This window comes from Hoplias malabaricus, chromosome 1 (genome assembly GCF_029633855.1).
Source record: "Hoplias malabaricus isolate fHopMal1 chromosome 1, fHopMal1.hap1, whole genome shotgun sequence".
Taxonomy (NCBI): domain Eukaryota; kingdom Metazoa; phylum Chordata; class Actinopteri; order Characiformes; family Erythrinidae; genus Hoplias; species Hoplias malabaricus.
Genome location: NC_089800.1, coordinates 44273066 through 44291768, shown reverse-complemented (window position 1 = coordinate 44291768; position 18703 = coordinate 44273066). Strand labels below are relative to the sequence as shown.

The window sequence follows — 18703 nt, the reverse complement described above, 5'->3', positions numbered from 1 at the left end:
ATTTTTATTAGTGTTACAATACACAAGGAACAATCCTCAAAAAGCCACCTTCCTAAATTATACTTATTTACTCTAAATACAATGTATTCATGATAAACGTGTTTCTATAATTTTAACCAAAGGATTCATCTTCCTGGTAGTCTGGGTGGCCAGTGCATATTAATATATCTGTCTAAACTACATGCACCTCATATTCAAAAACAGTTTACCACACACAATACAGAAGCTATGTCTACAAAGGCTACACTAAGACTCTATTGGGAGTGGAACAATGGCAGAGTAAATCAGCTGAGCTCCTAAGGTAAGTACAATAACAGCAACTACCTCGTATGCCAATCTGATTGCCAGGCAGGCTTTCCTGAGCACACTCAATTATTTCCTCCATATCACAGTCGAGTGTGGCACACCTGGCACTGTAACACACAGCATTGTTCCCCAAAGATTAGCTCTACAATGCAGAGCCCAACAGACCAAACAGGACATTGAGGTGTGAAGCTATATACTATATCCTAATGAAAGCCAGGGTACTGTTAGTTTTGATACTACTGTGCTTGTCTCAGGCCAGAGAGGTGCATAAAAACATAAAAGAACAAGGGGAAATTAAAATGAACTGTTGAATATTTCTGCATATCTGATAGTGACCTGTTTTGTTCTAAAACATATTGTTTAACTGTTTAATGGTAGAGTTGCATGCAGAAAAATGTACGGCATAATTCCCCAAAAACCTTTCTGATACATGGCTATAACCATCATATATAAATGATCAGATTTGTTCAGGTTCACTAATCATTTTGGATATTAAATAAAACCGCTGTGACCCAAGGATTCACCACTGCAAATAAAGTTTTAATAGCGCACCACATCACATCAAATTACTCTGAATGACTATTTTTATTAATCACTAATTTCAAATTTGGAATACTGGTGGCCCTTCAAGAAGATTCCAAGGCTGACGTAAAAAGACCAGTTCTTATAGCTTCCTGCTGCTCTCGAAAGTTTGTCTGAAGAGAAAACAGGCTAAATTAATAAGCAGGAAACATGGCATGTTTTACCACTGCAGGAAAAAATGACTTACTCAATCATATAATCATCAATTCCTTGCAGCAGTAAATTCTCCAACAGGCAATGAAAAGCACTCCCATCACCCACAGTTGTGTCAAAGTTATTTGAGTGAGGTTTCAACGCTGCCTGTAAAACGGAGGGAGGAAAAATGGTGCCGAGCTCAGGAAAAAAAGTATGTTTAAGTTCAGAGATCAGACATGTTGAGAAGGTTTTGATAAAACGAGAGCCAATCAAACCAGGATTGCTTCCTGAACGGAGCTCACAGTCTCGGGGAGTAAAATAATATTGCCAGGGCCAAGAGTAACAACAGCAGTGCCCGTGTGTATCGAAGAGGGGGTCTGCACTATGACGTCCATGTGTTTATGCACATACGTTCATTCCAGCGCAAATTCACACCACATGATGGACAGTGCCATCAGCAAGCCAGCGGACCTAAAGGGAATTCGGGATGATGACAATCGATTCTGTCACAGCTGATCTGTTTACAGAAGCAGAAAAAACACACATCAATATGGTCCTGAAAGATTTCTCAAGCTCTTGCATAATGATCATACAACATACTCTACAAAACAGAAAAGAAATAGTAAACAGGGAGGAAAACTATAAACTGGAACTGGACAGATGCCAGCATGCTCAGTTGGAGGCCAAGCTTTGACATTTCTGTAGCGTTACATATCTTCACTGTCCAATTAAAACCATGTATCTCCCAAAACAGTGACTTTAACAAAAGTGAGTGTAAAAGTTTTTTTATTCCAAGAAATTTTGAAGCAAAAATGCTTTTTAAAAACCTGCTCCCAGACTGTTCAGAAGTGATGCCAAGGCAACTGCAAAAGCAGAACTCATGGCCACAGAGAAAGAGAGAAAAAGAAAAAAAATGGAAAGAGATACAGAGATGCTTTACAGAAAAAAAGAATTAAAGAATGACATCCAAAGTTAAACTGCATGTTGCCCAGTGAGGGAGGAGGAAAATTGGCCTTCCTAATGTGTCACAGATGGCAACCACTAAAAAGAAGCATTCAAGTAAACATGAGGCAAAGAGACACGACCAGGAGGAGGGCACTTTCCATCACTGTCATGTCTATGTGAACGTCCTCAACATACGACCACTTTACAAGTATAATGAAAATGTCAATTGCAAATTTCTGTTTGAACTTCATGTGTCTCTTTATATTGCTATGGTCTGGAATTACAGATATTTTAATAGTGTCTCCACAGGTCAGCAACTGGGTACTACCACTTTAAAGCAGGCACCAGCTTAACATCCCACAGCTTTTCTATAGATTCAAAATGGAATGTTGCCAAGAGGCCCTTAGTGAACTCAGCCAATGAAAGGGGAGGAAGCAACTCCAATGCTGTGCGGGTTGCAGTGGAAAACGCCACCAGAATGCTGTCCCTTCAATCCTCTTTAGCATCCCCAATGAAAGAGCTAGAAAACCCCAAAAACATGTGGCAGGCATCAGGCAGAGCTGCTGTGGGTGTGTACTGTGGCAGAGAAAAAGAGTCTGTGCCCCTGTGGTCAGTGGTCTTCTGTTCGTGTCAACCCTAGCACATGCCCACGGCTCAGGTTTTGACCCGTCACATGGCTTTGTAAAGGCTAATAAAATTAAACTATTGAATTAACTTACAAATTTAACATCTTAGATCACACGGTGTATAGCTCAAATGATTTTTTTTCCCATCATAAAAATTGTTGAGACCTGTAGAGAGAAATTCTGTTGAAAATGCCACTTCTAAACAGTTCTCATAATTAAAGGAGAGATTAATTGTGTTTGAATTTGATCAATCTCAATACCATGGCAAATAATTATTTGTAAATGTTTGACACTGAAACATGTGAAAGTGCAAATGCAGAATGTAAATATATATACATAAATTGAACATAATATGTCTTTATATTTAAAATGATTTATGGCATTCTGCAATTACATAATGCATATAAATAAACTTCAGTATCCCAGTATATTCCAGATGCCACAAACAAATATCTTAACCTAAAACTAAATTACATAATTATTTTGTGACACCAGTACTGGAATAAGACAGAAGATACACGGTAACTCACTGGCTCCCTATTCTAATTCATCATGATAACCACATTGCTGATTGGCAGCATGTTCACTATCTACTTACAAATACTGATTACAGCATATCAGTAACAGCACACAGTTTTACAAACTGCAGAGTTAAGACATTAAGTTATGTCTGATGCATGCAACTAAACTTGGCTATGTCCAAAATTTGTTGGTCACTTGAGCTTCATTAACCATTCAGTCATGGTTTCTCCTTGCCAATAAACCAGCATGCCCACCTCAGAGAACTAAATGTGTGTGTGTGTGTCTGTGTGTGTCTGTGTGTGTGTGTGTATGCATCTGTTAGGATAATGGCATCTGGCACACAGCTGTAGGCAGCTCTTTTAGAGACAGCGTCACAGTGAGTAAGTTTGCCGTGTCAGGCCAGCCCAAGGAGATACTCTGCATCCTGACCCCAGCACACCCAGAATACTCCAGCACTCCAGTACATACAGCTGATATGGAGCATCCCCCAAAAGAACAAATACACAACGCTGAATAGTTTTAGTTACACATTCCTGACTGCAGTGAGCATTTAATTAGGCTGAGCAGGCTTCTGTTCATTGTTTGACATCATTTAATCTTAATCTGTGGCCTGTCAGTGGGAGTAATAAACAGAACGATTCACTCCTGCCTCTCCTGCCAAAAGCTAAAAGCAGACATCAGTCACAACACTTTTAAAATTAATAGTTCTTAAATGGGTGCTGGCTTGGATGATAAGATCTAGGAAAAAACTTTAAATGGTACTGAACTTATATATTATGCACATGTTTTATGAACATCACGTTTAAAACAATATGCTTTAAAACTTTTACTAAAAAACAAAATAGGTTTCAATTCTTGAAATATTCTTTACACACCAACAGCAACAAATAAATAAAGCTAATTAAGAAAAGGTTCCTTGAACTCTCTTACCCTTGAACATTTGAAAACATGTGCCCCTTTAACTCATCCTTTGACCACGTCATCACAGTGCTCACTTCAAGGTAGGCCTTACGGCAACAGGGAACACACCTCTGATTAGCTGCTAAACTTTAAACAGTTCTTTGTTTACATGCTCTGCTGTGTGAAAAATGGAAAGCATCCCTAGCTACATGTTTAGTACAGATCTGTGGTGTACCCCCATAATTGGGTCGGAGCGAGGTCGGATCTTATTCTCACCAGAAACCAGCCACACCAGAACGTTTTCCTGATAGTACACAGTAAACGACTGACATTTTGACTGATATATAAGTGAAGTGTAGTCTCTGAGACCACATTTGAGTTAATAAAAATCATGCTATTTGTTGATCAGTCAGGGCTAACTCACAGTAAATGCATCTAAGAGCATCTTTAGCAAATCTTTAAACAGCATGGCCAGACTGAGCGCAGTCTGTGAGCTGAAAATAGACCTAGTTTACCTGTTTCTTTCAGTAAGAGCCACATTGTCTCTACCCTAGGCTTCCTGAAGTTCATCACAGGACATCCCAGCCACATTAGTCAGAGGCTGGAAGAATGGTGGACTTCCTCTTCTATTTGGCTGGTCTCTCTGAGCTAGGCCTTAATGAGAAAAGAGGGAGAAGGGGCCTATGGCCTGTTCCTCACCCGCTCAGCCTCAGAGGCATTCCTCAGCTACAGAGAAGGGATCCCTAAATACTCTTTCCTGCCAAGGACAATCATTCTTAGACATTCAAAATGCTCTCAGGATCCAAATATAGAGAATCTATACCCCCAAATCTCAGCCACACACACATTTCTGTCCCTCCAGCTTTCCACGTAAGAGTTAATCCAACAAGCACTTCCTTCTAGCTTCTAGGAAATGTGAGCTGCAACTGTGAAGAACTGACGTAAAGCGAATGAGCCATCAAAACCTCTTTTGTCTTCATTATTTTCATGCCCTGCTACAAATAACATACTCAGCTTATTACAAATGCAAACATTACAGTAATAACGATTAACTTTGTTACTTACATTCTCTAGCCAGTTAATCAGAAATACACAGTTTATAAATATATATGCTAAAATCCCCCTCATATTATTTCATTTCCAGACAAAGCAACCATTAAAAACACTGGCAATTCAACTCAATGTTTTCTTATCATTTAGGGTTGGGCAATTATTCAATATCTATATATTTCTAAATATATAATGTTTTAATAACAATAATATTGTTTATACATTCTACATTATATTATACATTATTTCAATATACTTCATTTACAGCATCTGTCACTGGTCATTACAGGGTACTGCCATCAGTTAATTTTACTCAATTTTAAAGTTAGTATAAAAATATTAATATTGACAAAGCCAAGAGGTTTTGTTTGATGACGATGTCATGTTGCTTTCAGTTCTTGGCAGTTTTTGTGTAGCTTTTTTTTTTATTGTTCATATCCATATCGGAATTATATTGTATTGAGTGAAATTAAGAAACATAATGTGGCCATATTGTCCATGAATCTAATAAATGAGCACTGTATTTGACCAGTGTTTCTGAGTTTTTGGATTGAAACGGGTGATCTTACTAGTGGGTAACACTTAATTAAGCATTCCACAACCAATCACAAGTCAGACAAGGTTAACCACACCTGTGAAAAAATTAAACTCCAAGTCACAGACAAAAATGCTGATAATTTAAAAAAATGAAACTTTGCTGAATGTTTGTAGTGAAGTGCTTAGTAAATATAATATCATTATCTTCTGTATGTATTTCGTGTGTCTATGATTTGCTCTTAAAGCATATTTCTGTCTTTATGGGAGACTTGCTCTCTTGGGGGATCTGCAGGAATAGTTTCCACATTAAAGTTGGCTGTTTTTTCGACCTCTTATGAACTAGAAAATACAATCAAACACATTTAAACATGTTAGTGTGCGGGCTTTGGTTTGGTCAATCCCTTGTTCTTAAAATACTAACAGTTTGTTACAGTTTTGCTAAATTTCCTTTTCCCAATCGTGGCTTCTTGGCTGATACACACATCTTCAGACACATGAAGACGAGTTGTCATCTCAGAGTGGGAGGATGACCAGCAACACCTATGGGTAGGAGTAGAGCTTAATATTCTTTCATGTCTCAAAGATTAAAGGACTGTATTTAACTTTGATAATATTACCACTATATTCTTTCCTGATAATAGCACAGCAGATTAACTGATGAAATGGCCATCGTGTGTAGGTGCTAGGGAGTTGTCCCTAATTAACTGGCAACCTTGTGCTTGCTTCCAAGGTGATAGCCAAGTCTATTTGAATTCAAAACCGAAAATCACCAGTGTAAGGTCAGCTGGACAGCTAGAGAAGCAGACCCCAGCTGGACCTGTCTCTTTAATATATGACTGTGGCTAAAGCCTATCACTCCATTTTGTCTATTGTTTGACCATTAGGAGATGGCCACTCATGGCCCTTCTCTCAAATGATGGCCATGGAGCTGCCATTTGTCTTTCGAGACAAAAAGGTCTGAGGATGTCTCCTGCTGCTTCAGTGAGGCCCACAAATCAGGCTTGTGCTGCCAGCATCATGTCGGGAAGCAATGAATTCCAACAGGCTGGTGCTCATCGAGCATCGCGCACACACTCACACAAAGGCCCAGCTCCAGTTCCTGTTTGTGCTACGCTCTGCTCCAAGTGTATTCTTACTTATTGTGACTTGCCAAGGATATTCCAGGAAACCCACTCCTGGGTGAGGACTTTTTACGCCCAAAGTTATTTCCAAAAATTCAGAGGACAACACATGTTTGCGCAGAGCAACACTGAAGTAAGCATTTGCTGTGGTATCAGACTGTCTATCATTACGTCTTGTGACACATGGAGGCCAGATACTGTTCCAAGATTAAACGAACCTGAGCTTCAAATTCAGAAACCGTTTAAGACCACATGGTGTATTGCATAAAAGCACAACACACACTAACACAACACCCAAAGCATACCTGCTCCGTGATAGTCCTGACCAAGCAAGGGCAGATATGGATTAAGGTAGTTATTATGAATATGAAATATCTGTTGATGTATAATTATTTTGTGGCTATGTTCTCAGTGATTATGTGTGCTCTGTTCTGGAAAATGTCTGTTTGTCATAACTTTTCTTCAATAAAGTTGATTTTAAAAAAATGGAAATAGAGATAAAGTATGCAGAGTAACACACACACACACACACACACACACACACACACATTTGTGTGCGTGTTTGTGTGTTTCTCTGCAGGCTTTCACTGTGAATCTGAGGGAATGGACAGTGACTGTAGATACAAGCTATACTGACATTACCCAGACAACTACACAAGTCCATTTCCCAGCTTGGCTATTAACATTTGAGTAATGTGTATTTTCTGCAAGATGCTGACCATTTAAATAAAAAAATATATATAATATTATATATATATATATATATATATATATATATATATATACACACACAATTGTGTACATATCACAATTGGTCTGAAGAAAAATCCAAAAAAATATCAGATGAATCTATATCAGACCAATTGTGACACAAAGAATTCTTAACACCAACACCACCCCAAAGTAAAGTAAGGAGCCAAAATAAGTAAAATAGGGAGGCTGGGCTAAAGCTGTGCAGCCAAGCAAGTTGTTCTTTGTTTGTTGGTATAACCCAAAATAGAACAATACAGCAGCTCTGGTATGAAAGGGGCTGCTGGCGCTCAGCTTTCACCAATTTGCAAGAAAAGCACATTCTGTGTTTGTCCCCTGTGTTTTAAAGTCACATTCTCCACATGTTTTACGTCTCTTGACTTCAGACGTTCCGTTGCTGCACATACAGGATCATGTGAAAGTACTGTTCACATGTCAGAACTTTGCAAGCCTGCAATCACTTTGCTATTACGAATTCCTGTGAAAGCAGACTTTTCTCAGGCTGGAGCTGGAGAGGATAAGCAGCAGAAAAGCAAAGCTCTCGGTCCTTCAGGCCTCATTACACAGTACTGAGACACCCCAACCCAATGCCTCTACACCCAGAATGCTCTGTGTCACTCAGCAACATATACATCACCCACTCAACCTCTTCATTCAGTTCAGTCAGAGGAAGACAGCAGGCTGGCCTATGTCTTACAACAGTCTTTTGGCAGCCTTCAGTCTTTGAGTTACATTATGTTCCTTATTACTGCCCTACAGTGTTATTAGTCTGACACTGGTACTCAACTTTACATTAATAATGGACACAGTGCAGAAATTGCTTTCCTCAAGCTACAGCATACATCTTAGTTATTGTCAATCATAGGTTACAGTGAGGAGGGGGAGTGACGTCTCTCTGTCTGTGCTGTCAGGAGCCTACAGACCCACTCAACTTGTAGACACACAGCTGGCTCAAGTATGCTTGGTTTATGATTTACAAAGAGAAAAAGAGAGTGGAGAAAAATAAACAGAGAAAGGGAGAAACTCTCCAGCACTCATTCTTTTTTACCAAGTCTTTAACAGGGTTCCACAGAACAAATTTTAAAAGTGGCAGAAAGGCTCGTCAAGTGTATTTAAAATACTTTCAGCCATTTAAGTTCATATAATAGAAAGAACATGGAAAGTGACCTAGTGAATGTATTTACTCAAAGATGATATGTAAAAAAAAAAGATTCAGCAACTAGCACTCAATCAAAACTTCTGAAGCTGTTGTTTAAAAAAATAAAAAGGGGTCACATATGAACACCTCTTTGCACTAACAGAGATTGATTACAATAGCCTAAGTTATACAGTGCTCTTTTATAAGCAAGAGAGTGGTAGAAACTGGTATTTTACACTTCTAAAATGCACTAAACATAGTCATATTCAGAAGATTTTGAGGAACTGTCGGTCACAAAATATCACAATATTTCAGGGCATTTTGGCGATAACGATATATTTGGCGATATGACAAAACACTGAGAAATACTTTTATTAATTTCAAGAACACACTACTGAGACAAAATAAATATAAATATCAATTATATTTCATTTAATATATATTAATGATATTTAGGTTTATATTAATTTAACGTTTTAATTTACTACAAACCTTTCGAAGTGACAAAAAAAATGTAAACATTTGTTTATTTTTTAAATAAAAGCAATTTACCAAGATATTGATTTTACATAAAAACTGTAGCATATAAATCTAACACAACCCTAGTGCAGAAAATTTAGTGTGTGCATGTAAACAGCAAACGTAAACAATTATACACAAAGTAACCTCAAAGCTTCACAGTAAATAACAAAACAAATACATAATAGTTGCTGTGCTGTGTCAGTGTAGTTTATCTGCTTGGGTTCATTGGCTTTAGCTAACGGCATTTTTGATTTTCCTCATCCTCAACCGGGCGATTCTGCTAGAGGTGATGAAACATACCATGTTTCCCCAAAAGTAAGACAGTGTCATACATTCTTTTTACCCCCAAAAGTCCCACTATGTCTTACTTTCGGGGTATGTCTTACTTTCGGGGTATGTCTTATATTGGTAAAAAATGTCGATTTTTGTTTTAACCATAAAATTAACATTTATTAACAACCTGAACAGTATGGTATGGTTTTATAAAAGCAAGTGCCAAGAATGTCTTGTTACAACCGTATCATGACGGTATTTCCATGTATAACATGTAAAACAATGAAAAACGGTAAGAACGAACAGTTTGAATATGTTATACTGGAAGATAAAACAGATTTATTCCATGACAACCATGGCTGCGTGTTGGACCACGGACAACATTACTGCTGCTCCCGCGGCCTCCACATCCCTCCGCTCATTCCGCTCCAGATCCGTCCGCATCCCGCTCTAACCGTCCGCATCCCGCAGTTAATGCAGCAAAATGTACCGGTACTATGGCTTATATTTTTCCAACTTACAGTTTACTATGTCTTACTTTCGGGGTACGTCTTACATTAGCCGACCCCCCTAAAACCCACACTGCGTCTTATTATCGGGGGTGTCTTACTATCGGGGAAACACGGTATTAGTTGTGCCTCCCCCTTCTGTTGATATGGATTTCTTTATTTATTTAAATTCCTCCACCTCAGAGCCGAATGATTCACGTAACAAACGTACGTCATATTGCGCCTAACTGGAGCAAAGAGCACACACCCAGATAGCAGGCAGCCATCCCTGAGGCTCAGGGAGCAGTTAAGGGGTTAGGTGTCTTCATCAGCAGCACCTTATTCATGGACTGAGGGGGAGGACATCTCTGTTTCTTCGCTCCCACTGCCCTCAATCCTTCGGCTAGTTATGTGGATCAAAACAGCAACATCCTGGTCCCAGACCCATCATGGCTGCCCCAATAAAACTTGTCATGCTACTAATGCTACTAAAGAAATACTTAGTACACTTCACCTGAGCAAACGCAAGAGCAGAGATCCACAGTGACCTTTACCCAAACCCAACATCATTCCCCTCATTTTCCATTGTGTCTGTGGCCAATGTACTGCTCAACTTCAAAATGTATACAAACATATTCCTTCAAATAAAAAAAGAAACCTACTGCATAAATAATAGCTGAGTAGAAAATAAACCCAATCCCCATGCTGTGTGTAATTTATTTATTTTTTTACCCATAAGGAAATGCTCGCATACTCCTTTAGGCCAAAAAATAAACAAAGACTGAGTAATGCAAAGATCTTTGCCAGTGATATCTGTGCAATTCTTATCTACTACTTCACCTTAAAATGGGAGATAAGCTTAAATGACTTCCTCTTACATCATTACAGTACACCACAACACTAGAGCGGGGTGCTTTTTTGAGTCATCTTCAAAGCAATCGCTCCATCAGTGCCTCCACTCAGCCAGGACAGCTTGATAGGGCACTACAGTCATGCGTTATCCCATTCATGTAGGGCTGGGTGGCTGTGACACTAGAATAAACATCCTCTTTTAACACAACACTTAAGTGGGCTATGCGTTTAGACGAGCCACACAGGAGCTTTGATAGGTTTTTTAATCACCATAATGGAGGAAAATGGAACATCCGAATTTAAATGAGTGTGCTGACACATCAGAAAGCACTATGAAGAGCCATGACTTCTGTGCTGTTGTTAAAAAGATATGAGGTGAGGAGAAAACACTCAGATGAGACTGAAACCCATCCAGATCATCCACCTTGAAAAGATGTTAGGGCACGTGTTCATCTAAGTCAGTGGTCTCCACCACCATATGAAGTCCAAAAAGCTTTAACTTTTCACATTTTATTCCATGTTGTCCCCATTTCACATGACTTCTGAAGATGCTGATTAGCTGGGGGAGTTTGGTGCACACATACATTAAAAAACTGATGGAAATTTATATGGGACCAAATCAAAATAAAGCAATACTCATCTGGAACACCACACAAGAATAATTTGCCACTGCTATATTGTGTAACCATCTGCAACTTCACTATTGCAACAATTATGGTTTTGTTCGATATACTATAGGGTACTCTGCAGGAAGTTAGGTCTCCATGACCAGTGAGCTAAACAGTTCTTTTCTCTTAGATAGACTCATTCAGTTCCTGCAAGCATAAAGACAAACAACAAAGACTTACATCGAAGGCCTCACGCCGCAGTCCCTCCGTGTTCCTCAGCCAGCAGCGACTCAGCTCACTCAACTCCAGGATAGGCTGCACTTTCAAACGCACGGTGTCACCCGATTGCCGAATCATCTCCACAATCTCATCCCTGTTCTTGTTCTCCACGTTCCTCCCATTGATTTCTACCAACCGATCTCCAGGCACCAGCCCCAAGGCCAGGTCCTTGGTGCCAGCCCCAGGCTCTGCGAAGTGAACCACACGCCTGTAGACTCCTCCATCTGTGCCCCGGTCCAGCATGGTCGTCCTACGCAGTGAGAATCCAAAGTCACCTGTATTTCGTCTCTGGAGCTCCAGCTCCCGCACCTCAGGCTTTAGTGGAGGAACAACCACGGGTAGACGCAAGTCCGCCTGAAAGGTCTTCTCCACAACCTCTGGGATGTGGACCTTTTTGGCAGAAGTTTGTGGGTGCTGTTGATGCGGGAGACTGTGCTTCTGCTGTTGCAAGTCGAGGAGTTTGACCTCCACCTGGGGTGAGGGGGCAGCTGAGTTCTGTCCAGATGGTGTAGAACCTTCCGAAGGACTCTCCTCTTTACTCCTCTGGGAGAAAGAAAAGCGCTTCATAATCTGGCCCATCTGTGAGTTCTGCATGGCCAGAGAACCAAACCTAGCTGCCCGCTCCTTAACAGAAGTGCGGTGGACATCCTGGCCATAATCCCCCTTCAGGTCATCGCTGGAACTGGCCGCGCTGAGCTGGTCAGCATCCAGGACCATGCTGCTGCGGTTGCTAAGGCCATCTGATTCTATATCAGTCAGGCTGAGCTCGGTGCTGCTAGCTACTTTAATGGGGATGGGGTTGGAAATCTCAAGCTTGTTCTTGGAGTCCCGCTTGGAGCTGCGGTTCAGGTTAAAGAAGCCCCTTCTCATACTCATCTCATCAAGGCTGCGAAGCTCCGCAGCAGACATTCTCTCCCGCTTATCTTTCTTGTCCTTCTTCTCCTTCCTAACCACATCCTTTTCTTTGTCTTTTTTGATCAAGTTGAACATGATTTGCCTCTCGTGACGGCACGTCCCGCAGTCGTGGCCCTTTTATCTGAAAATGTAAGGGGTTTTTCCATACAGAGACGGAGTTTCAGATATATGTCCAGACTGGCTTAATTAGCAAAGCCTGAGTCAGGGGAGAAAAAGACAACAAAGTCAGATCATATCACATCTGAAATAAGGATATGTTTAGTATTTCTTATAAACATTGAATCCAATAGCTAAAACCGTGGCAACTGAAGTCAAGGTCTCATTTTAATGTAAGAATTAGGATTTATGAATAGTAACAATTATAACATGATAATAACAACACCATGGTTTCAAGCATAAAGGCTTAATGGGGGACTTAGGAAAGCCACTGCCCTCTAAATACCAGCTTTAACATTCCCAGATTCCCACCAGCGGGAGACCCCAACATCCAAATGAGTTCCATTAACAAATTCCTCCCCACAAGAAAAAGGGCCTTTCCCCATCTATAAATGTCAAAGGAGAACATTTTATGTAAAAACGCTAGAGTATGTCATTTATTTATGAAAGAAAATTATGGTGCAAACTTTACAGAATCTGCACATTCACAACACCTTTAAAATTCACCGCAGCAGTATTAGTCTAAACAATAAGGTTTGGTTTAATTCCAGTTTCAGCTCAATCATTCATCAATTCAGTGGCTGAGAAATAAAAAGTCATTCAGAGTGTTTGATGTGAACTGGTACACTGCAAAGGCATTGACTGTTTTTGAAGAGGTGGTGACAAGAACCAAATGTAGCAATGCCTTGTTAACAATACAAGGCAAATTGAGCCATTGTTTGTACTATTTTAAATTAACAGTAAACCTACACAGTTCTTGAGTTTAATGTGATTCTGATTACGGTAAAAAAAAAAAAAAAAGTTGTGTGAAAAGTAATAAAAAAGCGCCTAATTTGTGAACTATTTTGACATGAAAACACCACACAGAGTTTAAAATGTGCTACAGATGTTTAGTTCCTATCACTGCACAGACAATTTTGAATACTGACCATTTCTCTAGAAGTTATTATTTTAGATTGAAACCCTCTGAATAATTTCAGCAGTATCTTAACAATTTATTAATGCAGAATTTTTAAAGGATGGGTGGAAACAGCTACCTTTTAAAGTGGCAGTAAACCTACATATTCAGGTTGTCAGAATTATGAACATTACCACCCGACAAGAGGATAAAATATAGTGTGAATATTAAATGGCCGAACATGTATATGTTATTCATCGGGAACTTACATGTGCAACGTGCAGATCAATGCCATCCTCACTGACAGCAAGCCTAGTCTTGTTTGAATTCTGCTATTAAACCCTCAAGTCTTCACAGGCCCAAAGAACATGAAGTTTCCAAATAAAATATAACCAAAGAAGCTGAATTACACTCGGATTATCGCCTCCCTGTGTGTCCAACACATTTATAAATTGTTTAACACAAGTCAGTGAAACAAGGGATGACAAAGAAGCAGCAATGTCCAGAGAAAACCCTGCGTTTATAATTCTCGGACAATAAAGGCCTACACAACACTCCTTAGTCTTTAGATATTTAAATTAATATTTAGAAATGGCTGAAACTAAAATACTAAAAGCCTAAGTTGACAATGCAGGGCTGAGTCGTACTGTGTCAGTTAGCCACAGACCCAGAGCACAGCTGTCGAAACCTGGCGTTAAAACGGTAAAGACCCGCATTTTCTCCAGCGACATTATGTAACGGCGCTATGAAAATATAAAAGTGCTGCTTCTGGAGAAAAACACAAAGGCAAGGCTTTATAGTCCCGCTGCAGTTAGCTAGCAGGCTAACATCGGTTAGCAAGACTAACTGCCAGTGTCCACTGCCCTTTCTCTGCCTTTCCAACAATATACAGCGGCGGACTGCTGCTGCTCCATGAAGACCTCAGCACACGGGTGTTTTCCGAGCCGAAAACTCCCAAACAATAACTCACTACTCTTTCAACTGAATAAGAACAACCCCCAGGCTGTGAATGAAAGTGCGACAGACTCACCTTTGTCCGAGGAGAGTGTGTTTGAGCGGAAAGGAGAAGAGAGGTGAGAGAGAGAGAGAGCTCAGTGTGTGTGGTTCTCTGATGGGCGCAGGGTTAAAGCAGCAGAGCGCTGTTGGAACTGTAGGAGAGCGATAAAGACTGGAGCCCGCCTCGTGTTTCAGTCTGAAGCCAGAGAAACAGCGAGCCCTGCCGGAGACTTCACCAAGCTCCAGGGTGTGTTCTCCATGATTAACTCGAGGGGGGAAACGAGGTAACACTGCAGTAAACACACTCACTATTATGCTGAATCAACCGTGTGATTATAGTAGCAGTCACATTAAAATACTGTATATAAAACTAATAAGGCTGCTCCTAAAATGTCAAGGTAGGAAATATGGAAAGAAGCTTAAAACACAATTTCTGAAGTTAACGCCCCTCTCTAATGAATCCCCTAAAACACCTCTGTTAATTAAAACATTAAAAGTTACTTCCAACATCAACATCCTTGTCTCAGGTGTAAATTCGTCTTTATTTACGCAGATGGTCGCCTCTTACACAGGGATTGTTTTTAATGTTTATGATGTAAGAAACCATGGATTTCTGAACAGTTATTTTCTGCTCAGTAGTTTTTATCTGACGTATGAAATACACTACCTTACACGTACAGGATTAAAACTGTATGTTCACTGGGGAGTGGTCTTTAGCTCATTCACTGGGTGTAATAACGCGTTCCCAACATGGCGTCAAACGGAATGAGGCAGTACACGGGGACACTTAATGAGAAGGTTTATTAAATGAAGAGAGCGAATTATTAAAGTGAAATAAGCCCGGGAGATATTAACAACAATAAGAGTTGGCCAAGGGCTCCAATGAGTGTGGCATACCCCTGGTGAAAAGAGATTATATTGTTGTTTAAATTGTTATTTTGTTGTTGTATCTTTTGTAGTATTTAGTCTTGTTTGTTTGTTTTGTGGTTTTTATTTCATGTGGGGATGGCGATGTTGTACTTGTGGTAATCCAGCGTCCCCTTGTGTCTTCTCATTGGCAGCCAACCTCCCTGCATTTTGTGTGTTGCTCATGTGATGGGTGCGGCATTTGTGTGTCTTCAGAAAAACTGTTCTGGAGCATTACTAATAAGCGCTGTGTTCTCTTCCCCTTTGTGATATGAACATCACAAAGTTTTAATATTTCAAATTTTCACAGCATCAGACCATAAACTAATTTGGAACAGTAAATAAATTAGCATTTAATTTAATATGACCATATTTCCAGTTCAGTTTTTTTCTCTTAAAAGGGTGACCAGATCTGAGATGATGAAAAAGAGGACGCTTCTCGGGGGTGGTCTTGCCCCTCGCTGTCGTTGTATGCTTAGCTGAACCTATGTGTGCTCTTAAGTCCTTTACACCTTTATTTGCTGCACAAAACATGGGAATTTCTTTTTTAATTCATCCGAGAAGTTACATTTATATTTCGTCATAGCTGCTCGAGATGAGGGTAGGTACACGAGCTTTGCCTGACGTAAACAATGACTACTGACGTGCAGATTGACCAATTAAATGTTTACAGAGAAGGTTATCGACCAATAACGGTAGTTCTACAGTCAGACCGTCCAATCAGAAGATTCTAGGCTACTTCACCACGACCCCTTCGCACTCAAGCGAACCAATCGGAGCAGGGGAGGGCGGAACTAGTTTGTTAACGAAACGCTTCTCGAAGTTCTATATAAACTCTAGAAAAACAAAATCCCGGACGTTTGAGAAATTACGGCCGGACATTTTTTTAAGTCTAAAAAAGAGGACATATCCGGGTAAAAGAGGACGTCTGGTCACCCTACTTAAAATGACACCATATAACTGTATATGTGTATTGTTTTTTTTAACCATATGAACCCCAATTACAGAAAGTAAACTTACTCTTTTTGGAAGACTTTCAACTACCCATTTAATGACATATACCTAAATGCTAGGTTCTTCATAGCATGATTAAAGCACAGAATATGAAATAAATAAAATGTATTTTTTTTTCTTTTTTCAAAAGAAATGCTACTTTTCATGGGAATGGATTAACTGTAAAACCTTGTCGCTTTCCAGTGAAAAACGTATCTCAAATTTCTGTCAATTTTTAATTTACCACATCATTTGCACACAGTAGCTGTCCTTCATATTGTCTGAAATGTTCATAATGAATGGACCAATTGAAACACACCAAAATTATAAAAGCTTTTTACACTGTCTTCCATTGAAAGTAAAGAATGTTGCTATAAAGTTGCTATTTTGGAGATACAAGTTTTTAATTGGACAGAGACAGTATATTGCTAAGTATAACTGTAAAGCTAGGCATTATCAAGGTCATTACTGATGTGGAGAACCTTAATCACTGTCTCATAAGATCTTACCCTCCTTCCATCCAAAGCATCCACTCTTTCACCATAAAACTCCAGAACAGCTTGTTCCTCAAGGTGTTCAGATTATTTTAAATGCCGCCTCTGCCCAGAATCCATTTGGACTGTTTCATAAACCTTAACAGCATTCCCCATCAACTTCTTATTACACATTCTTTAACCATCACTGCTTTAAACATCACTACAGTCTGTAATTTCATATTATTTATATATTTATTAATTATTTAAGGCTCTGGACCCACCGTGACCCTGAAATGGATAAGCAGTTACAGATAATGGATGGATGAAAATGCTGATATGTTGGTCTCCCAATTGCTGCAGCAGCAGGGCTGGTTGTAGCCTGCTATATTAGGTTGGGCTGGTAGAAATAATAGGTGGGCAATTTGGTTAGTATAAATAGTTACTATGAACATGTGGTATACAGCTGAGAATTATCCACCACCCAAATAATAACTGCTCTCACCATTAACATGGTGAAAAGGGAAATTTCTGGGTTACCGTGCATGTGTCAAAGGGGCTCTAGAGAGCACAAATGACCTTGCTTTCTCTGGGTGGATAGGATCCCTCTGTTTGCAATTTTATCCAACATTACATATGAAATTAGATAAGTGTAGATTAGATTAGATGCAGTGTTTTTAATTAACTCATTGTCTGTAAGCACTTATCCAGTTCAGGGTTACGGTGGGTCTGGAGTCTACCCGGAATCATTGGGCAGACTCCAGACCCAGAAAAAGACAGGAACACACCCTGGAGGGGGCACCAGTCCTTCATAGGGCAACACACACTAGCATATTTACTCACACCTACAGACACTTTTGAGTCACCAATCCACATACCAACGTGTGTTTGTTGGACTGTGGGAGGAAACCGGAGCACCCACACGAGAGGAATCCCACATGGACACGGAGAGAACACACCAAACTCCTCACACAAACTACTGCTCGTCACCCGGAGCAGGACTCAAACCCACAACCTCCAGGTCCCTGGAGCTGTGTGACTGCAACACTACCTGCTGCACTACCATTCCACCCCTCATGAACATTAACATTAGCCAATGTGAGAATATCCTTGGGTTACTTTGTGACCTCACAGACTATTACACATCTTGCTCTTTCTGTGATTTTTGTTGGTCGACCACTCCTGGGCAGAGTCTTGACTTTCCTTCATTTGTACACAATCTGCCAGACTGTGGGTTGGTGGCAGTGGCAGATGCTGGTCTTTCAAGGAGGGGAAGCTCTATTTCGGCCTACATCATAAAATGTGTCAGTTTATTTATACGTAAATTCTACCCTCCGTTCCTTTTTAAGAAAATGATCTGTGACCCTGTCGTACCAACAAGGCGTCTTTTCCAGGGACTTGGCTAGTGTCCTCTCAATGGCCAGCAGAGCTAGGCTGCTTAAACGGCCTTGGCCCATGTGAAGTGTGTCCGCCTGTGAGTGCTTTGTGACATGGAGGGGCTCAGCAGCACCCGCTGGACAGAAACTGCGATAGAAGTCAGAAAGAGTGATAGAAATCAGTCTCCAAACACAAACAGCTACAAAAAAAACCCACCAGAAATAGAAGCTTGATTTGTCACTAGTCGTTTTTAACAAAGAAAATGCCGCTAAGGGGATTAAGAAAAAAAAAATAATGCTCCCACGAACATTTAATGCGTCCACGGACCTCTACACCAAAGGATCGCTGATTCGCT

General features: G+C 40.1%; 1 protein-coding gene across 1 annotated transcript in view; it reads right to left on the bottom strand.

Moving 5' to 3' along the window:
- Positions 1-14761, bottom strand: part of myo18ab (myosin XVIIIA b) — a 117748-nt gene extending 102987 nt beyond the window's left edge. The window contains exons 1-2 of the mRNA XM_066663775.1: positions 14634-14761; positions 11596-12745 (exon numbers count right to left, since the gene is read on the bottom strand). Coding sequence (XP_066519872.1) covers positions 11596-12624 — 1029 coding nt within the window. The 5' untranslated portion in view covers positions 12625-12745; positions 14634-14761. The remainder of the gene's footprint in view (positions 1-11595; positions 12746-14633) is intronic.
- Positions 14762-18703: the final 3942 nt, after the last annotated feature.